At 42.0% G+C, this 22,920-nt stretch overlaps 1 protein-coding gene and 1 pseudogene across 14 annotated transcripts in view; both read right to left on the minus strand.

The window, feature by feature from the left end:
- Window positions 1–22,920, minus strand: part of PHACTR4 (phosphatase and actin regulator 4) — a 148,808-nt gene that overhangs the window by 60,504 nt on the left and 65,384 nt on the right. For 2 of the 14 annotated variants that reach the window (XM_017856365.1, XM_017856363.1), the window contains exon 3: window positions 2,978–3,094. The exons of 7 other annotated variants lie outside the window; for them this stretch is intronic. In XM_017856365.1, the coding sequence (XP_017711854.1) occupies window positions 2,978–3,094 (117 nt within the window). Of the gene's footprint in view, window positions 1–2,977; window positions 3,095–15,352; window positions 15,691–22,920 lie in introns of those variants that run through there. 5 more of the 14 variants (XM_017856370.1, XM_017856369.1, XM_017856364.1 and 2 more) reach the window with 4 other exon arrangements.
- LOC108518178 (dnaJ homolog subfamily C member 8-like) lies at window positions 55–1,257 on the minus strand (annotated as a pseudogene).

Consider the following 22,920-nt stretch of genomic DNA (forward strand, 5'->3'; position numbering starts at 1 on the left):
AAAAAAAAAAAAAAAAAAACACCAAAAAAAAAAAACCAAACAACCACACACACACACACAAACCAAAATGGACTAAAAAGCAAATACTACTCTATGTTGGGGTGGAAGTGGGAGGAAAGACTGAGTCCTTCAAAGCAGGAAGGGAGATAGCAGGGGGAAGGTTCTGTGCCTGTGACCTGGGTGGTCACTCACGCTGCTTCATTTTTACTTTCAATGGTCTCAGGAAGGTCTGATTCTTCTTCTCTTTCTTCCTCTTTGTATTGGCTTGGAAGTTTCGCCAGCTGTCCACATGACCATCTCCACTTTCCTCAAAGTTTTTCTGCCACTCTCTTTCTCGTTTGGCTTCTTCTTGAGCTTCAATCTCTTCTTCCCTTTGTCATTTCCTTTCATGCATCTCTTTGGCTTCTCTTTCCTTTCAATTTCTAGCTCAGCAAAGACTTTGTCTGTTTACATACAGCTTGTTTGAACAGTTCAGGATCATCCTCTACAAATTTAGGTTTTCCTTCCTTATTTGTTTTTTTCACTCTTTCAGTGTGTTCCATGTATTCTTTTTTATTTTTAGTTTTTTGAGACAGAGTTTTGCTCTTGTTGCCCAGGCTGGAGTGCAACGGCGTGATCTCGGCTCACTGAAACCTCTGCCTCCTGAATTCAAGTGATTCTCCTGCCTCAGCCTCCGAAGTAGCCAAGTAGCTGGGATTACAGGCGCCTGCCACCACACCTGGATAATTTTTGTATTTTTAGTAGAGATGGGGTTTCACCATGTTGGCCAGGCTGGTCTCGAACTCCTGACCTCAGGTGATCTGCCCGCCTCGGCCTCCCAAAGTGCTGAGATTACAGGCGTGTGCCACTGTGCCCGGTCGTGTTCCATGTATTCGTTTTCTGCCTAAATTACATTCAGGGCCCTCTTCTTTTGGTCCTGATCCAGTAGCAACTTGTAAGCTTTGTCCATAGCTTCAAAAGCCCTTTGTGCTCTGTCAGCATCATGATTTTTGTCAGGACACACCAATGTGGATAACTGCCGAAACCTCTATTTTTTTATTTCTTCATCTGTAACTTCTGAAGAACCTCAAATGGGTTCAAACTAAAGTAAGAGGAACCAGGACAGGTCTGTCTTTCAATCTGATTTTTGGATGATGGAACCAAGTCTCTCTTCTCTATTTGTGTCACCTCACTGTAGAAGGTCAGAAATGCGTCCTCTGTGCTGCCTCCGCTGCCCAAAGTCCTGCTCTCTCCTGATGCCGCCATTTCCCGGGCCCAGCCACCACCTATGTACTATATGCTTATAAAAATGGCAGGCAACTGCAGCTATAGACCTCAAGCTATGGTACACATCAAGCAATTCAATTTTCCTTTTTTTTTCTTTTCTCATTTTCAACTTTTTCTTATAATGTCATGACTCTTCTCTGCTTAAGAGCAATTCCAGTATCACTAGTGGCACGTGGTATAGGTCCCATGGTGTTATTCAAGATTTATGATATTGCACTAAGCTATGAAAAACTGCTCACTAGAAGATTAGCATCACACAGCATTTTAAGTGGATACTGGCAATACTTGAGCTCACTTCAATAGTAATAGGAGGTGACTATGAAATTACAGCAGTACAATATATGCTACAGTTAATTTAATTCATTTTTATTTTTATTTATTTATTTTTCTGAGACAAAGTTTCGCTCTTGTTACCCAGGCTGGAGTGCAATGGCATGATCTCGGCTCACTGCAACTTCTGCCTCCTGGGTTCAAGCAATTCTCTTGCTCAGCCTCCCAAGTAGCCAGGATTACAGGTGTGCACCACCACACCTGGCTAATTTTTGTATTTTTAGTAGAGACGGGGTTTTGCCATGTTGGCTAGGCTGGTCTTGAACTCCTGACCTCAGGTGATCTACCTGCGTTGGTCTCCCAAAGTGCTGGGATTACAGGCGTGAGCCACTGTGCCTGGCTTTATTTTTATTTTATTATTTATTTGTATTTTTTATTTTTGGAGATGGAATCTCACTGTCTCCCAGGTTGGAGTGCAGTGGTGCGATCTCAGCTCACTGCAACCTCCGCCTTCCAGGTTCAAGTGATTCTCCTGCCTCAGCCTCCTAAGTAGCTGGGACTACAGGCATGCACCACCACGCCCAGCTAATTTAGTAGAGATGAGGTTTCGACATGTTGACCAGGCTGGTCTTGAACTCCTGATCTCAAGTGAGCCACCCACCTTGGCCTCCCAGAGTGCTGGGATTACAGGCATGAGCCACCATGCCCGGCCTCTTTTTAAAAATTGTTGAGACAGCATCTCACTCTTGCCCAGGCTAGAGTGCAGTGGCAGGATGAGAGCTCACTGCAGCCTCCAACTCCTGGGGGGATCAAGCGATTCTCCCACCTCAGCTCTCTGAGTAGCTGGGACAACAGGCATGCGCCACCACGGCTGGCTAATTTTTAAATTTTTTCTAGAGATAGGGTCTCACTATGTTGCCTGGGTTGACCTTGAACTCCTGGCCTCAAGTAATCCTCTTGCCTCAGATTCCCAAAGTGCTGGAATTACAGGCAAAAGCCACCACATCTGGCCTGTGAGTTTTTTTCAAATCGTTGTAAATCTCCAAACAATTTGTCAACACATTTATTGAAAAACATCCACACATAAGAACCTACACAGTTGAAACCTGTGAACTGTAATCTGGATTCTAAGAGTTCTTTTAAGTATATTCTCCTAGTTTGCCATGAGTAAAATATTGTGCTAAAGGAGCTAGAAACCAAATTTAATGAAGATCTAAATATGCCAGGTAAAAGTGTTTTAGCTGTATAATAAAGAGTTTTGAAGAATGCATAAATGTGCCAGGCATGGTGGCTCATGCTTTTAATCCTAGTACTCTGGGAGGTCGAGGTCGTGGGGATCACTTGAGCCCAGGAGTTTGAGATCAGCCTGAGCAACATAGGGAGACCCTGTCTCTACCAAAAAAAAAAAAAAAAAAAAAAATTAGCCAGGTGTTGTACTTGCCTATAGTCTTAGCCACTTGGGAGGCTGGGGCAGGAGGATTCTTTGATCTCAGGACGTTGAGTCTGTAGTGAGCTGTGATCGTGCCACTGCACTCCAGCCTGGTCAACAAGTGAGACCCTGTCTCAAAAAAAAAAAAAAATTAATGCATAAGTCCTTCATAGCAGTGGCTGACTAGATCTAATTAAGCCATTTATCTCTAAAACTGCTACAATAACACTGGGTAGGGCACAGTGATGTGCACCTGTTGTCCCAGTTACTCAGGAGGCTGAGGCAGGAGGATTGCTTGAGTCTAGGAGTTGAGGCTGTATTGTGTTATGTATAATTGCACCTGTGAATAGCTACTGCACTCCAGCCTGGGCAACACAGCAATACCCTTTATCTATCAATAAATAAATAAATAAATAAATAAATAAATAAATAAATAACAAAAAAACCCCTGCTACAATAGTCCAAGCTTCAAGCTTCTCAGTATGAATTTCTGTTTGACAAGAAGATTCAATTGCAATGTTTAGAAACTGTAACAGAAACAAAGAGAAACTGACAGATGAATACATTACAGAACAAAGAGCAGGCCGGGCGCAGTGGCTCGCGCCTGTAATCCCAGCACATTGGAAGGCCAGGTGGGCGGACTGCTTAAACCCAGGAGGTCAAGACCAGCCTGGGCAACATACTGAGACGTCATCTCTACCAAAACGCAAAAATTAGTCTGGGTGTGGTGGCTTGTGCCTATAATCCCAGCACTTTGGGAGGCTGAGGTGGGTGGATCACTTGAGGTTAGGAGTTCGAGACCAGAATGGCCAACATGAAACCCTGTTTCGACTAAAACAAAAAACAAAAAACAAAAAAACAAAATTAGCTCGGCGTGGTGGCACGTGCCTGTAGTTCCAGCTACTCAGGAGGCTGAGGCACGAGAATCTCTTGAACCCGGGAGGCAGAGGTTGCAGTGAGCTGAGACCACTCCACTGCACTCCAGCATGGGCCACAGAGCAAGACTCCCTCTCAAAAACAAAACAAAACAAAACAAAACAAAAACCAGACACACACAACAATTGGCTGGGCATGGTGCCATGCACCTGCAGTCCCAGCTACTTGGTAGACTAAGGTGAGGGAACTCCTTAATTAAGCTCAGGTGGTTGAGGCTGCAGTGAGCTGTGATTGTGCCACTGTACTACAACCTGGGTGACAGAGGGAGACCCTGCCTCAAAAAATAAACAAACAAAAAAACAAAAAGTATACTCAGGTATCCAGAAATCATCACTATTTTTTAAAAAATGATATAAGTACACCCAGATTTGTTCTATACTAATAAAGGACTAAGAAAAATGAGCCTGAAACTGTTCATATGCCAATTTTGCATATAAATCTTTGTTCTCAGCATCTCTGATTTTATAAAATGTTCCCTCTAATTTCCAATTTGACAGAGAAAATATAGGCATGCAGTCACATTTGGATAGCCTGTTGTTTCTGTTTAAACTAGTTACGGCATTTTAAATGGCCTATGGCCCCATTCTGTTTTCTATGAGTGAAAAAAAAAAAAAAAGTAGTTTCCCTTTGTTTGCCAGAAATCAGGGTGTAGGATGCTGGGTATAGTTTTATAATTGTGTGTTCCAAAGAAAACACCTTTTTCTTTGAGTCATGTAGCTACAGGCCATTAGGAAAGCACGTCACAGAGTTGACAGTCTTGGTGTTTTCTGGAGGGGGCGGAGGCTGGGAGTGGAAGATAACTAACCAAATTACAGTTGGAGTTTCCTGTTTGAGTAGTACCCTGAAACCAGGCCTGGTATTTAAACTACTTACTCCCTTACTCAAGTTGTAGCACCCCACATATCATAGGCTTGTTTCTTGTATTATGAACTATGCAGAGTTCTAGTAGTTTCTTCAACCACCATATTTTTTCCTAGTCAATATTTAATTGAAGTTTTTAAGTGCAAGTGTAGTTGGTTCATATGAATTTCAGGGACAATTTTTTTTTTTTTTTTTTTTTTTGAGACAGAGTGTTGCTCTGTAACCCTGGCTGGAGGGCAATAACATGATCTCAGCTCACTGCAACCCCTGCCTCCTGGGTTCAAGGGATTCTCCTGTCTCAGCCTCCGAAGTAGCTGAAATTACAGATGCCCGCCACCATACCCGGCTAACTTTTGTATTTTTAGTAGAGATGGGGTTTCACCATGTTGGCCAGGCTGGGCTCAAACTCCTGACCTCAGGGATCTACCCACCTTGGCCTCCCAAAGTGCTGGGATTACAGGAGTGAGCCACAGCGCCTGGCTACTGGCTGTGATTTTTAAATAAATATATGATATTTATAAAAACCACGTAGCACCTTTCATCTTCAGATAAAGTATTCATTATCTACTATAGATGTGTATTATACCTGTATAACTTGATGGAGATACGAGATAAAACAGGATTAAACAATATGTCCTAGGTCAAAGATAATGTTAATTTTAGAATTAGATTTACAACCAATTCTTTATTTTATTATACATATATATTTTTATTTGTTGGATATGGGGTTATGTTACCCAGGCTAGAGTGCAGTAGCTATTAAGGGGCGCGATCATGGTGCACTGTAGCCTCAAACTCCTGGTCTCAAGTAATCCTGCTGCTTCAGCCTCTCAAGTCACTGGGGCCCTAGGAGTGCACCGCTGCACCTGGCACAGCCAGTTTTTTTTGTTGTTGTTGTTTTGTTTTGAGACACTGTCGCACTGTTTCACCCAGCTTGGAGTACAATGGCATGATCATAACTCACTGCAACCTTGAACTCCTGGGCTCAAGCAATCTTCCCGCCTCAGCCTCTGAGAAGCTAGAACTACAGGCGCATACCACCTCACCTGGCTAATTTTCTGAGTAGAGATCAGGTTTCGCTATATTGCCCAGGCTGGTCTCGAACTCCTGGCCTCAAGCAATCCTCCTGCCTCAGCCCCCCAAAGTGTGTGAGCTACCATGCCTTACCTCTTTTTTTTTTTTTTTTTGAGACGGAGTTTCACTGTGTTGCCCAGGCTGGAGTGCAGTGGCGCGATCTCGGCTCACTGCAAGCTCCGCCTCCCGGGTTCCCGCCATTCTCCCGCCTCAGCCTCCGAGTAGCTGGGACTACAGGCGCCCGCCACCTCGCCCGGCTAGTTTTTTGTATTTTAGTAGAGACGGGGTTTCACCGTGTTAGCCAGGAGGGTCTCGATCTCCTGACCTCGTGATCCACCCGCCTCGGCCTCCCAAAGTGCTGGGATTACAGGCTTGAGCCACCGCGCCCGGCTATGCCTTACCTCTTAATCATCCACGTTAATGGCAAGATAAGGCACAGGCAATGGGAATCCACAGAAAACAGTTTTCAGTATAGCCTTACTTTCCCCCCGCTTTATTTGACTTAGTAATTAGTAACAAAAGTTATTGGATCTGTATGAATTCTATCTCTATGTTTTATACCTTATCAGGTTTTCTTTTCTTTTCTTTCTTTTTTTTTTTCTGGTGGAGTCTCACTCTGTCACCCAGGCTGGAGTACAGCGGCGCAATCTCGGCTCACTGCAAGCTCTACCTCCCAGGTTCACGCCATTCTCCTGCCTCAGTCTCCTGAGTAGCTGGGACTACAGGTGCCCACCACCACACCCAGCTAATTTTTTTGTATTTTTAGTAGAAACGGGGTTTCACTGTGTTAGTCAGGATGGTCTCGATCTCCTGACCTTGTGATCCACCCGTCTCGGCCTCTCAAAGTGCTGGGATTACCCACGACGCCCGGCCTTCTTCTTTTTTTTTGGAAACAAAGTCTTGCTCTGACACCGAGGCTGGAGTACAATGGCATGATCACCTGGGGTCAGGAGTTCCAGCCAGCCTGGTCAACAGTGATCCATCCACTTCAACCTCCCAAAGTGCGAGGATTACAGGCATGCGCCACCGTGCCCAGCCTATTTGTCCAAAATTTTAAGATGTATAATTTTATTCAACAAGGTATAGATATACTTCACTATGAAGAAATACCAAGTATCTTCATAATATAATGGTTTAGTCTATTTTTAAGCCCACCTAGCTGGAAACAGATTTGCTATAAACAACCTTCTCACAGTATCAGACCATTGTAAATGTAGAACATTCATTTATGGTATTTACACTACTGTACTTATTTTTGCCTTCTAAAAGAGGATTATTATTGGCTTTAAAGAACTGTTTCAGAAAACTTCGGCAAAATTACAGAAAGTAAACCTGCCACTAATGAACAAAGCAGGCTTTGTCTAGAGAAGGCCCACAACTTCCTGTGGAAATACTGCATAGCTCTGACCCTTGATTAGAAAGAATTGGGCAAAGCAGTCAGGAGAAGATAGGTGGAAGGTCTCTCTCTCTGAACTTGCAGGTACAGTTATGTCTGAGATTCTACCTCTGGAAAAACACAGATTTCTGCCCATGATTGTATCAAGTAGTGATGTTGCTTTACCACTGGCAACTTAATGTGCACATTGCTTGATAAAAAATTCCAGGTTAAGGGTATGTTTTTATAGTGAAGGGCCAGAATATAAGCTATTCACTCATGGGAAAAAAACTTCAAACTTTCCAAAGTTTACTTGCAAGTAGAAAGAGGAAACACATAACCGGGCATGGTGGCAGGCGCCTGTAATGCCAGCTACTTGGGAGGCTGAGGCAGGAGAATCGCCTGAATCCAGGAGGCAGAGGATGTAGTAAGCCAAGATCGTGCCACTGCACTCCAGCCTGGGCGACAGAGTGAGACTGTCTCAAAAAAAAAAAAAAAAAAAAAAAAAAAAAAGAAAGAGGAAATACATATGTAGGTTGTGATAATAGGTCTATTAGTCCATTCTTGCATTGCTATAAAGAATTACCTGAGGCTGGGTACGGTGGCTCACATCTGTAATCCCAGCACTCTGGGAGGCCAAGGCAGGAGGATCACCTGAGGTCAGGAGTTTGAGACAAGCCTGGCCAATATGGCGAAACCCCATCTCTACTAAAAATATAAAAATTAGCCAGGCATGGTGGCACGTGCCTGTAGTCCCAGCTACGAGGCTGAGGCAAAAGAATCACTTGAACCCAGGAGGCAGAGGTTGCAGTGAGCTGAGATCGTGCCACTGGACTCCAGCCTGGGCAACAGAGTGAGACTCTATCTATCTATCTATCTATCTATCTATCTATCTAAATAAATAAATAAATAAATAAATAAATAAATAAAAAGAAATACCTTAATTTATAAAGAAAAGAGGTTTTACTGGCTCATGGTTCTGCAGTCTGTATAGGAAGAATGATGCTAGTATCTGCCTGGCTTTAGGGGAAGCTGCAGGAACTTACCATCATGCTGGAAGATGAAGGGGGAGTAGACATGTCACATGGCCCAGAACAGGAGCAAGAGAGCAAGGGTGCAGGTGCCACACACACTTATTTTTTTTTTTTTGAGATGGAGCCTCACTCTGTTGCACAGGCTGGAGTGCAGTGGTGCAGTCTTGGCTCATCACAACCTTTGCCTCCCGGGTTCAACGGATTCTCCTGCCTTAGCCTCCCAAGCAGCTAGGACTATAGGCACTTGCCACCATGCCCAGCTAATTTTTGTATTTTTAGTAGAGATGGGGTTTCATCATGTTGGCCAGGCTGGTCTTGAACTCCCGACCTCGTGATCTGCCTGCCTCAGCCTCCCAAAGTGCTGGGATTACTGGCATAAGCCACCGCGCCCAGCCTCCACACACTTTTAAATGACCAGATCTCATGAGAACTTACTATCCTGAATACAGTACTAAGTGGATGGTGTTAAACCATTCATGAGAAATCCACCCCATGATCCAATCACCTCCCACCAGGTCCCACTTTCAACAATGGGGATTACAATTCAACATGAGACTTGGTTGGAGACCCAGAGCCAAACCTTATCAATAGTGTATTTAGAAAATCCACTGGAGCAGAGAGAGGGATCAAAAATTTTTGGTTGGTATTCCAAATTTGATAACAGAGAATCCTTTAAGGAGTTTATGACACACCCCTATATTGCCACCTCCTCCTGAACACTGGATTACATGAGAAAAGTATGCCTGTTTCTACTTAAAAGGAAGCATTTACTGTTAGATAAACAGCAGACAGGTATGAGAAATGTCTTTTTAATTCTGATAACCAAATACTACTAAGACTTTTTCTACAAAATCCCATGAAGCACTTTACTTTAAATTAACCTATCTATTATTTACTCCTGTTTTATTGTTGTTATGTAGCTATGTTAAATTTTATTCATCCAGCAATCTCCTTAGGATTTTGCCTTTAAGTGATAATATATTTCTTTTCCTGTCTTTTTTTTCAGACACAGTCTTGCTCTGTTGCCCAGCCTGCAGTGCAGTGACATGATCATGGCTCACTGCAGCCTCAACCTCCTGGGCTCAAGTGATCCTCCCATCCCAGCCTCTTGAAGATCTGGGACTATAGGTGTGCACCACCACGACTGCCTAATTTTTACATTTTTTTGTAGAGATGGGGGATGATATATTTCCAAATCACATTCCCAAAAACTACTTCCATTATCATAAGGGTGAGAACCCCATAACTCCAAATTTCAGAGAAAATAAATCAAATGGTGATAGAAAAGGAATGTAGGAAAGAGAATATACAGTATCTTTTATAGCAATATATTATTACACAAAAGAAAAGTGGGGAAAAAAGTTAGTGAATTAGGGTAAATGAAGGGGCAAAAAGGAAAAAAAAGAGGCGAAATGGAAAGGCAGAGGAGGAAAGTTCCAAACCAAATGGTTGGAAAGAATTTACTAAAAATCTTTGGCCCTTCTAATTAAAATTAGGAAGGGCTGGGTACAGTGACTCATGCTTGTAATCCTAGCACTTTGGGAGGCCGAAGTGGGACGATCACGTGAGCCCAGGAGTTCAAGACCAGCTTGGGCACATAGCGAGACTGTCTTAAAAAAGAATAATTAAATATGGCCGGGCAAGGTGGCTCACGAGGTCAGGAGTTCAAGACGAGCCTGGCCAAGATGGTGAAACCCCGTCTCTACTAAAAATACAAAAACTGGCTGGGTGTGCTGGCAGGCACCTGTAATCCCAGCTACTTGGGAGGCTGAGGCAGAGAACTGCTTGAACCCGGGAGGCGGAGGTTGCAGTGAGCCGAAATTGTGCCACACTGCACTCCGCTTGGGCAACAGAGCGAGACTCTGCCTCAAAGAAATTAAATAATTAATTAATTAATTAAATAATATAAAAATGGGAAAGACCAAATGATCTGAAGAGACATTTCTCAAAAGAAGACATAAAAACGGCCAAACAGGCCAAGGGCTGTAGCTTACGCCTGTAATCCCAGTACTTTGGGAGGCTGAGGCAGGCGGATCACAAGGTCAGGAGATTAAGACCATCCTGGCAACATGGTGAAACCCCGTTTCTATTAAAAATACAAAAATTAGTTGGGCATGGTGGCGCGTGCCTGTAATCCCAGCTACTTGGGAGCCTAGGGCAGCAGAATAGCTTGAACCAGGGAGTTGGAGGTTGCAGTGAGCTGAGACTGCTCGCACCACTGCACTCCGGCCTGGTGACAGAGTGAGAGAGACTCTGTTTCAAAAAAAAAAAAAGCCAAATATATTTTTTAAATGCTCAACATAACTAATCATCAGGTGAATGCAAATCAAAACCACAATGAAGTATCAGCTCACCCCAGTTAGGAGGCTATTATCAAAAAGACAAAAAGTAGCCAGTGCTGGTGAGGGTGCAGAGTAAAGAGAACGCTATACACTGTCGGTGGGAATGTAAACTGGTATAGCCACTATGGGGAACAGTATGGAGGGTCCTCAAAAAAAACTACAAATAGAACTACCGTATGATCCAGCAATACCATTACTGAGAATATATCCAAAGGAAAGGAAATCATTATACTGAAGAGATATCTGCACTTCCATGTTTACAACAACAGCCAAGATATGGAATCAACCTAGGTGTTCAACAACAGATGAATGGATAAAGAAAATGTGGTATATATACAAAATGGAATACTATTTAGCCATAAAAAAGAATGAGCCAGGTATACTAGCTCATAACTGTAATCCCAGCACTTTGGGAGGCTGAGGCAGGAAGATCACTTGATTCCAGGTCCAGGAATTTGAGACCAGTCAGGCAACAGAGACCTGGTCTCTTCAAAAACCAAAAAAACTAGCCAGGTGTGGTGGCATGTGCCTGTAGTTCCAGCTACTTGAGAGGCTGAGGTGGGAGGATCACTTGAACCTAGGAGGCTGAAGCTGCAGTAAGCTGTGATTGTGTCACTGTACTCCAGCCTGGGTGACAGAGTGGGACCCTGTCTCAAGAAAAAAAAAAAAAAAGAATTAGCTGGGCGTGGCAGTGTGCGCCCGTAGTCTCAGCTACTCGGGAGGCTGAGGCAGGAGAATTGCTTGAACCTGGGAGGCAGAGGTTGCAGCGAGCTGAGATCGTGCCACTGAACTCCAGCCTGGGCGACAGAGTGAGACTTGCCGAAAAAAAAAAAGAAAAAGAAAAAGAAAAAAAGAAAGAGAGGGAGGGAGGGAGGGAGGGAGGGAGGAAGGAATCCTGTCATTCTCAGCAACATGGATGGAACTAAGGACATTATTTTAAGTGAAATAAGCTAGGAACAGGAAGTTAAACACCACACGTTCTCACTCATACACAGAAGCTAAAAAAAAAAGTTGATCTCATAGGAGTAAAAAGTACAACAGAGGCTACTACAGGCTGGGAGAGATAACAGGAAGGGAAGGATAGGGAAAGATTTGTTAAAGAATACAAAATTATAGCTAGATAGGAGAAAAAAGTTCTAGTGTTCTATGCCACTTCAGGATGACTATAGTTAACAATAATATGTAGTTTCAAACAGCTGAGGAGTTTTTCAACCTTCCCAATACAAATAAATAATACATATTGGAGATGATGAATATGCTAATTACCCTAATCTAATCACATCATACATATTGAAATATCCACTATGTATCCCATCAACAGGTACAATTATTTTCAATTAAAAAAAAATAAATTGGCCGGGGCAGTGGCTCACAACTGTAATCCCAGCAATTTGGGAAGCCAAGGCAGGCAGATCACTTGAGGTCAGGAGTTTGAGAATTTGAAAGTTTGTTTCTTTTTCTTGAGACAGTGTCTCCCTGACACCCAGGCTGGAGTACAGAGGGGCAATCATGAGTCACTGCAGCCTCAACCTACCAGGCTCAAGCAATCCTCCTACCTAGCTTCCCAAGTAGCTGGGACTACAGATGAGTACCACCACAACGTCTAAATTTTTATTTTTGTAGAAGCAGTGTCTCCCTACGTTGCGCAGGCTGGTACCAAACTCCTGGACTCAAGTGATCCTCCTGTGACAGCCTCCCAAAGTGCTGGGATTATAGGCATGAACTAACGCACTCTGCCCCAACTGCAATGCTGTATCTAGATAAATCTACATGCTTCTCCTATGAACATGTTTTATTTAAGGATAATTTTTTTCAATTAACTGATGAGAACATATTTCCTTGAATAGATACCACAGCACAGATTCCTAATCTACATTCAAATACTCAGTTATACCGGTTGTCAGAAAGATCCTACAGTAGAAACTCTGGTTGGATATGGTTGTTAACATCTCATAAATTTGCATATGAGTCCTCATGCAAAGATTATTTATTTGAAAGCAGACTCTGGTTAATAGCTCTGGGCTTCCATCACAAGTCAAGGGAATCAATTAACTTAAAAAAAGGAGTGGGACGGGCTTGGTGGCTCACACCTGTAATCCTAGCACTTTGGGAGCCCAAGGTGGGAGGATCAATTGAGGCTAGAGTTGGAGACCAGCCTGGTCAACACAGTGAGACCCCATTTTACAAAATAAATTTTTTAAGTAAAAAAAAAAAAATCAAATTAAAAAAAAAGAAGTATGCTTTAATCTTAAAAAAAAAATGTATAAATATTTCGGATACCTTTTTTCATATTTTAAATTCTCAACTACAAAACAAACTTCTTGAGGGCCTAGACATGAATGATATCCACATAGGGGCCTCTATGTTATTCACAGTGCCTGAAAGTAATAATAAATCAATTCAATATATTCATTCATGTGTTTTGCATCAGTTGACTTGTCAAACCTAGCACTGTTAATTTCAAAGCTCAAAACTAGGTGCTATATCATAGGCCTAGAAGAGTAAACAAATAATTTAGGTTTTAATTTACTTTGCATATTTATCATTCCAAATAATCTGGTAAGATTTTCCAATCAGCTACCCACATAAAAGCTTTATAGTCAACTACTTATTATTTAGGTAATAGGAAATAAAACCCCAAAATTAAATCCAGAGGAAACATAAAAACCTTAGGTAGGGCTCCTGATTTCATTTCTTCCGTCAAATGTCCTTTTATTAGGCTACTGGTAGGGGAATTAGAATTGATGAATTTCAGCTACTTGGGGGCTGAGGCACGGAGAATCGCTTGAACCATGGGGGGTAGGAAGGTTGCAGTGAGCCGAGATCGCACCCTGCATTCCAGCCTGGCACAAACTGAGACCCATGTCAAAAAAAAAAAAAAAAAAAAAAAGATTTTCAGAAGCATAAAAATACCAAACTTTACTCAGATGAACTTTTTTATACAGTATATAGATGTTAGATGGACATTCTTCTTAAATACCACCACTTACCACTAAATTGTACTTGCTTTATAATTTATTGTTTTTCAAAGCCCCTTCATTTCCATCTCATAGATAAATGCCCAGCACTGAGTCCTTACTATACTTGCTAACAAACAACTACTGTTCGGCGTAGAAATCACAGGAGAATTTACGGCCCAAAAGTGAGTTATTTATCACATATAGGAGAACGTTTAATTCTGGAAACAAAGAAGCAAAATGTCATCAGAAGGGAATGCAGAAGAGAAGGATAAGATGAGGTTTATCTTTATGTTCTAAATTTCATCTGTTAGGCTGGGTAGTGGTCCCAGATGATTCTTTATGTTTTCTTTATACCTTTTCTATTTATGAAACATTTCAATTTTTTTTTTTTTTTTTTTTGAGACGGAGTCTCGCTCTGTCGCCCAGGCTGGAGTGCAGTGGCCAGATCTCGGCTCACTACAAGCTCCGCCTCCCGGGTTTACACCATTCTCCTGCCTCAGCCTCCCGAATAGCTGGGACTACAGGTGCCTGCCACCTCGCCTGGCTAGTTTTTTTGTATTTTTTTAGTAGAGACGGGGTTTCACCGTGTTAGCCAGGATGGTCTCGATCTCCTGACCTCGTGATCCACCCGTCTCGGCCTCCCAAAGTGCTGGGATTACAGGCTTGAGCCAACGCGCCTGGCCAACATTTCATTTTTTTAAGTGAGTTAATGAATTGATAAAGACACAGCCCTAGTGATCAAAGTAAAGTGAGTCAAGTCCTGACTTCGGTTCTGAAAATTTGTTGCTGAATGACTCACTTTGTGATCCATGTGCCTCAGTGTCAGTAACACATGAAAAATACTGCTGAAGATATTTCATCTAGGAAGTTCTCAGGTGAAAATACTACCCTTACAAACAAAATCTCATTACATTATGAAACATTTGGGAGTGTCACCTGTGTTTCCACACTTTATGCATTTTTTTAAAGTCACCAACATTTTTTGTTTCTGAAAAAACAAAAAACACAGCCTAGGACTGAACATGTTTTCTGCTTCTCCATAAATCAAAGTGAAGGTATAAATCTTTCTTAAATATTATAATGTCCAGAAATGATTCACAGGCTTTCCCTAGTTTTGCTTATATTTAAGCAACCCTTTAATGAACATCCGCTTAAAACTGTTTTTCCCAATTTATGATTGTCATCTTATATAAAACCCTACAAGATTAGGAAAATGAGCTTGCAGTGACAAGTGACTACCATTTCATGTAGAAGATTTGAAATTCTGAGCTATACTCACAATCAGCTTGGTCTCTAGCTATCCCTTAGACAGTAACATTTCAAATGAACCAACTTCAGAAAAGTTTATATCAAAGCATTGACTTAAGAGAAACGGAAACACTAGCATAATGGAAAATGCCTGAGACTTATTAGGAAAATGTATAACCAAGTCTAAAAACTTAATTCTTAAAAGTGGTTCTGTCTATAGAAGTCAACAGTTCTATTTTCCAAGTTTTGTGAAATACTAGCAAAATATCTCTGAATTCTAAATACGTTTCTGTAGCATTTATCTTTAGTAACGGCAAGAAATTAACAGATAATTCCTTAGCAATATAATATAAAAAACTTCAAAGAGATCAAGTAAAACAAAACTGTGAGTGATAAATAAACTAAATTTTTTAAGGTTTTAAGTTTAAAAAACCTAATTTTTTAAAGTTTCTCGCCATGTTCTGCATTAGTTCATTCATTCTTCACAAACATAAACATTTCAAAGTTGGGATCATCAACATTCTTGTGTTTAACTTCACATAAATACTCAAGTTCACCTGTAAATCTGCCTTGCTTCTGTCAAGATTTTCTGTTTCTCTGCCTTCTATTACTCACCAACTGCATCTGGATTTACCGGTCTGGAGACGTCGGCTTGCCCCATGATTATATTGTCTGATGTATCTCACGACAACAAACTGTCCCGGACAAAAGCAAACTTTTCATAAAAGATAAATCCACATAAAGAGGGGACATGTGATCCCCTTCAGTGTCACTGCCAAACATCAGGAAATGGCATAAGGTCAGTTCATCTGCTGAAGTTTCTGTTTCCCATACAGCCTGGGCACTTGCAGTTCTTACAAAACTCTCTTCACACTGGCTCTCTTCACACAGGAATGCCTGTCATTCCAGAATGCACACCGTGTAGAGCTGAAGTGCAGGAAGGGGAGGAGACTGCCAACCACATTCTAGCTGCTGACTGGCATAGCCCAAAAGTCCACACCCCCTGTTCCTGACTTTTGAGCTTGGCTGGAACTCTCCAGGCTCTGAGTCACAGAAGAAAGGGAGCCTGCTCAAGAGTACACCAAAGAATTTACAAATTTAATCACACAAAAACACCAGGATGGTTATGAGTAAAAGGCTAATGGGAGCAGTAATCCATTCAAAGGTGTGTTTTAGACACAGGTTTACCTCAAAAGTATCAGATTTCACTGTGTTACGGACTGAATGTTTGTGTCCCCTTACAATTTATATGTGGAAATTCTGACACCCAATGTGATGGTATAGGAAGTGGGTTCTTTGGGAGATAATTAGGTCATTGAGGGTAAAGGCCTCGCTAATAGGATTAGTACTTTATCAAAAAGGACCCAGACAGCTCTCTCTTTCCATCATGTGAGGCTAGGCAAGAAGACAACTGTCTGGAAACCAGGAAGAAGGCCCTCACAGATACCCAGTCTCCTGGTACCTTGACCTTGGACTTCCCAGTATCCAGAACTGTTAGAAATAAATGTCTGTGGCTGGGCCTGGTGACTCATGCCTGTAATCCCAGCACTTTGGGAGGCCAAGGCTGAAGGATTATTTAAGCCCAAGAGCTTGAGATCAGCATGGGTAACATAATGAGACTCTGTCTCTATAAAAAATTTAAAAATTAGCCAGGCACGGTGGCATGTGCCAGCAGCCCCAGCTACTGGAGGGAGGGGAAGTGAGGTGGGAGAATTGCTTGAGCCCAGAGGTGAGTTGTGAGCTGTGATTACACCGCTATACTCCAGCCTAGGCAACAATGCAAGACCCTCCCTCAAAAATAAACAAAAATAAAAGAAAGAAATGTTAATGTTTAAGCCCCCACAGTCTATAGGATTCTGTTATAGTAGTCTGAACAGACTAAGACATGCTACTTATTCTAAAATTTTATTTCCTACTTGTAGGTGGGCATGCCCAAAGCAAGGTGAGATCTATGTGCTGGGAATTAATAACATTAGAAACAATATTTTAGGACTGAATATATCTTTTCTGAGAATACGGACAACTATTTCTGAAAATCTGCTTACTAAAACAATAAACTTGAAATAAATATTTGGAAGGCATTATATAATAGTCTCTTTCTGCTAAAACTCAATAATCTCCATATGATCTTGGGGAATAAGAAATTACAAAGAATAGCCCTACATGCTGGGCATAATACATAGAAATATCAGCTAATCACATGCAGCAAATGAACGTCCAATTTGCACATTGATTTTTCCTTTTTTATCCATAACTAACTTACATACAGCCAAGTACATAAATATTAAGGATACAGCTTGATAAATTTTTATTTAGTATAGTAACACCAAATTTTCTAAATGTAAAAAAGACACACATAACACAACCTTAACATAACCTCCACATAACCTGGATTATTCCACTAACATCTGAAGGTAAAAGAGGAAGCTAACAATTTTGAGTATTAAGGAGTTTTACACTGGTTACTGCATTTAATCATCACCACAACTAACCATGCATTGTGAGGTATATTTATTTACCCTATTTTCAGATAAGAAAACTAGGGCTAGTAAGGTCAAATCCTGTCTCTTATATCATCAAGCTAGTAAGTACCAAAGCCCTAATATTCCTTCAATAAAAGACAGCAACCACTGGGTGGAGTGGCGTGCACCTGTAGTCTCAGCTATTGAGACTGAGACTGAGGCTGAGGCGGGAGGATCACTTGACCCCATGAGTTTGAGTCCAGCCTTGGCAACATAGTGAGCCCTGTCTCTAAAAAAAAAATTAAAACAATTTTTTAAAGAAGACAGCTACCAAAAAGATGGGAGTTCTTCATTTAAATCTTTAGTCTCCAAACTGAGATCCCAGAAAGATTTCTAGCATTTGAACTTTCCCGTATTTAGCCTGTCCTTGGTACATTCTCTTCTCTATTATCTTAGCCCCATTATCTGTTTTTGATAGAGAAAAAAACAGCAAAGGTAACAAAAAAGAAAACCTCAATGCTAAGGCATCAGTAAGGGAAAAAAGTGCAGAAACATTCAGACAACATTAAATTGTTAATATTGGTAGTAATTAGAAAAACATTATGATGTTGACCATTAAAACACGAAAGAAAGTAAAAGGAAAAATGCACTGAAAGCACAATTCAATTTAATAATGCTTAATACTTTAGAACCTAGGTACTTATACTTATTAGCATAAAAGCAGACCATAAGCAAGAGCAGTTTCCATTGTTGTAAAATGGGAATGCAAAAGGTGGCAAATGCATTGCTTGGCACTCAGGAGGTGCTCAACATATTGTAATTAACAACATCATTATCACCATCATCATCATCATCATGGAGCCAATACAGTATATTACTTATGAGCATGAACTTTGGAGTCAGATTGAAATTTTAATTCCAGCTCTACCACTTATTAAGTGTTAACTCTAGACAAGTTACTTCACCTCTCTAAGTCTCAGTTTTTAGTATTATAAAAGTACACAACAATAATTACTAGTACAAGGCTGAACGTGGTGGCTCACGCTTGTAATCCCAGCACTTTAGGAGGTCAAGGCGGGCAGGTCACCTGAGGTCAGGAGTTTGAAACCAGCCTGGCCAACATGGTGAAACCCCAGTTCTACAAAAATTAGGTGGGAGTCATGGCACACGCCTGTAATACCAGAGAGGAGGCTGAGGCATGAGAATTGCTTGAACTCAGGAGGCAGAGGTTGCAGTGAGCCACGATCATGCCACTGTACTCCAGCCTGGGCAACAGAGCGAGACCCTGTCTCAAAGAAAAAAAAAAATTACTAGTACGGGGAATTTGTAAGGATTAAATGACATCAACAGAAATAAAGTGCTTTGTAATGTTCTTGGTACCTGAAAACCTCTCAATAAATGCAAATCAAGAATGGAGAGGCCAGGTCAAGAGTATGACTCCAGAGAGCAAGTTGGAAGAAGCAGGCCAGAGAGAAAGTCTGAACACAACCAGTTGGTGTATAGAAACATTAAGCAAATGGAAGGACCCAGATATAAGCATTACCTTGAATATTTGGGTAAGTTCAAACCCGGCACATTGAACATGCACACACACACAGTCCAGAAACAGTACCTTCTAATCTAATTTATGTAGACATGACCATACAAGAGTATAACAAGATAGATTTATGGATCTAGGTATAGCTGCTAAAACCATCTGCCAAATTTAAATGTCAAAATAAAAACCACCTGCCAAATGTAAAAGGCCAGGCACAGTGGCTCATTCCTATAATCGTAGCATTTGGAGAGGTGAAGGTAGGAGGATCCCTCGAGCCTAGGAGTTTGAGACTAGCCTGGCAATAAAGTAAGGCCCTGTCTCTAATAAATAAAATAAAATAAAATAAAAGCCAAATCTTGTCATGGCTCACTGCTGATTCTACAATACTGTGAGAGTGGCAATAAAACTTCAAGAATGAAAGGGGCTGGGCACAGTGGTTCATGCCTGTAATCCCAGCACTTTGGGAGGCCGGGGTAGGCGGATCACAAGGTCAGGAGATTGAGAACATCTTGGCCAACATGGTGAAACCCCATCTCTACTAAAAATACAAAAATTAGATGGGCATGGTGGTATGCGCCTGTAGTCCCAGCTACTCAGGAGGCTGAGGCAGGAGACTCACTTGAACCTAGGAGACAGAGGTTGCAGTGAGGCAAGATAGCGCTACTGGCTACTGCATTCCAGCCTGGGCGACAAGAATGAAACTCCATCTCGAAAAAAAAAAAAAGAATGAAAGGATTATTAGCAATCATTTGGCTCAATTTCAATCTCCTACTTATTGCAGAAGGAGGAAACTGAGGTTCAAAGAGGTTAAATGCCTTGCTCAGAGCCAGAACTAAAATCCAGGTATCCTTATTCTGACTCCCAGACTCACTGAAGCTCTTGTATAAATGGCCAAGAATTTTTAAGCTCCAAAAGAAATATTCATTTTCCAAGGAAGTCCACACTCTACAACTAATCTCTCAGAAATGCTAAGTCCAACATGGTGAAACCCCATCTCTACTAAAAATACAAATATTAGCTGGGCGTGGTGGCGGGCACCTGCAATCCCAGCTACTCAGGAGGCTGAGGCAGGAGAACGGCTTGAATCCAGGAAGCAGAGGTTGCAGTAAGCCAAGACTGCACCACTGCACTCTAGCCTGGGTAACAGAGCAAGACTCTGTCTCAAAAAAATAAAATAAAAAACAAAATAAAAAGAAATGCTAAGTCTAGGCCCAGTGCAGTGGCTCGCTCCTGTAATCCTAGCACTCTCAGAGGCCGAAGCGGGAGGATCACCTGAGGTCAGGAGTTCGAAACCAGCCTGGTCAACATGGTAAAACCCCATCTCTACTAAAAATAGAAAAATTAGCTGGGCGTGGTGGCTGGCGCCTGTAGTACCAGCTACACAGGAGGCTGAGGCAGGAGAATCGATTGAACCTGGGAGGTGGAGGTTGCAGTGAGCCGAGATCGTGCCAATGCATTCCAGCCTGGGTGACAGGGCGAGACTCTGTCTCAAAGTAAGAAAGAAAAGAAAAGAAGAAAGAAATGCTAAGTCTGTTGCCTATGTGCCAAGACACTACATGTTCCCTGACCATCATGTTTAATTTTTCTTCTAACAATCACTATTTATTCTGTGCTAAATGGTAAGCAGACAAGCAGAAATGTAGGACGATACTGGCACACTAATGATATTAAAATTAACAATAAGGCCTTGAGTTCATTTTAGTCTTCTATGCATTATGTTTTTTTTTTTTTTTTTTTTGAGACGGAGTCTTGCTCAGTTGCCCAGGCTGGAGTGCAGTGGCGCGATCTCGGCTCACTGCAAGCTCCACCTCCCAGGTTCACGCCATTCTCCTGCCTCAGCCTCCCGGGTAGCTGGGACTACGGGCACCCGCCACTACGCCCGGCTAATTTTTTTTTTTTTTTTTTTGTATTTTTAGTAGAGACGAGGTTTCACCGTGTTAGCCAGGATGGTTTCGATCTCCTGACCTCGTGATCCGCCTGTCTCGGCCTCCCAAAGCACTGGGATTACAGGCGTGAGCCACTGTGTCCGGTCGCATTATGTTTTAGAAATTTAAAAGGAAGTCTCACTTTAACTTTGTAAGAAGTAGACAGCTATGTCTTGTTATTTGTTAGCTAATAAGATACTCCCTTTTTAGAGTACTTATTCTTCACAGCTTAATGCCTCAGGGGAAGTAGCAGAATTAAAATTTGTGATTCTCTTCCTATTTTATTTAGGGAAAGAGCAAGAAACCTTCGGTCAGGTGCAGTGGCTCATGCCTCTAATCCCAGCACTTTGGGAGGCCAACATGGGTGAACCACTTGAGTCCATGAGTTCAAGACCAGCCTGGGTAACATGGTGAAACCCCATCTCTACAAAAAAAAAAAAAAAATACAAAAATTAGCCAGGCATAGTGGCACATGCCAGTAGTCCCAGCTACTTGGGAGGTTGAGGCAGGATTGTTTGAGCCCAAGATGCAAAGGTTGCAGTGAGCTGAGATCGTGCCATTGCACTCCAGCCTGGATGACAGAGTGAGACCCTTTCTCAAAAAAAACTAAACACCTTAGAAAAATAAGATTTAATAGGCAAAGGAATTGAAGATATCATTGAGATTTAGACAGCACTTAAAGCCCTCTAATGAGAGTCTTTTTTCATTTTTATTTTTCTTTAGAGACAGAGTCTTGCTCTGTCACTTAGGCTGGAATGCAATGGTGCGATCATAGCTCACTGGAACTTCTGGCCTCAAGCAATCCTCCCACCACAGCCTCCTGAGTAGCTAGAACTTCAGGCATGTGCCACCCAGCCAGCTAATTTTTAAACTTTTTTTTCGTAGAGACAGGGTCACACTATATTGCCCAGACTGGTCTCAAACTCCTGGACTCAACAGATCCTAGTGGGAGAAAAAAATTAAAGTTTTACTTTAAAAAGAGAGAGAGAGAGAGAGAGAGAGATCCTCTAGCAGATCCTCTAGCCTCAGCTTCCCAAAGTGCTGGGATTACAGGCATGAGCCACTGCACCCGACCCAAGCAGTCCTTGTTTTATTAAAGAACTGTTTCTAATTACCATGTATAACCTATAAATTGCTGGGCATACCAAATATATTCTTTTTCTTTTTTTTTTTTGATACAGAGTCTTGCTGTGTCACCCAGGCTGGAGGGCAGTGGCGCGATCTTGGCTCACTGCAACCTCCGCCTCCCAGGTTCAAGTGATTCTCCTGCCTTAGCCTCCTGAGTAGCTGGGATTACAGGTGTGCACCACCACGCCTAGCTAATTTTTGTATTTTTAGTAGAGACGGGGGTTTCACCACGTTGGTCAGGCTTGTCTCGAACTCCTAACCTCGTGATCCGCCCACCTCAGCCTCCCAAAGTGCTGGGATTACAGGCATGAGCCACTGCGCCCGGCCAATATATTATTTTCCTAAAAGCCTAGATTTGGACAGTTCCACAGGTAGTGCTCAACAGAAAAACTTAAGATCATCACCTAACAGCACAAGTTGCTCCAAAGTAGGCCACATAAATGTGAACTGAATTTCTCATCAGGAAGCCATGAATTGTTCCTTCCCTCCACTAAACTAATGCTGATTTGTTAAAATTGTTGATAAGCAGTAAGACATTGTGGAATATCTTCCCCAGGTTCCATCCAGAAGATATGGAAGACTTTATCTTCCTTTTCCTGAACAAAATATAGTTTGATTGTCTTCTTATATGTTAGTCATTGGGCTTCATTACTAAAGACAGACTGAGATCACAGTAGGCTTTTACTGTTGGTGTCTGACTCAGAGTTCTTTTTGGAATGTGGTGTTTGGTGTTTTAAATTCACCATAAAAATTGTATTGTAGTGGCTGGTGCGGTGGCTCACGCCTGTAATCCCAGCACTTTGGGAGGCTGAGGCAGGTGAATCACGAGGTCCAGAGATCAAGACCATCCTGGCCAACATGGTGAAACCCTATCTTTACTAAAAATACAAAAATTAGCTGGGCATGGTGGCGCGTGCCTGTAGTCCCAGCTACTTGGGAGGCCAGGATGGTCTAGATCTCCTGACCTCATGATCCACCTGCCTCGGCCTCCCAAAGTGCTGGGATTACAGGCATGAGCCATTGCGCCTGGCCCCATGTTTATATATTTTTTGTTTTGTTTTGTTTTTTTGAGA

Source organism: Rhinopithecus bieti, unplaced genomic scaffold, assembly GCF_001698545.2.
Source record: "Rhinopithecus bieti isolate Rb0 unplaced genomic scaffold, ASM169854v2 scaffold_41082, whole genome shotgun sequence".
In the NCBI taxonomy this organism is placed as follows: Eukaryota; Metazoa; Chordata; class Mammalia; order Primates; family Cercopithecidae; genus Rhinopithecus; species Rhinopithecus bieti.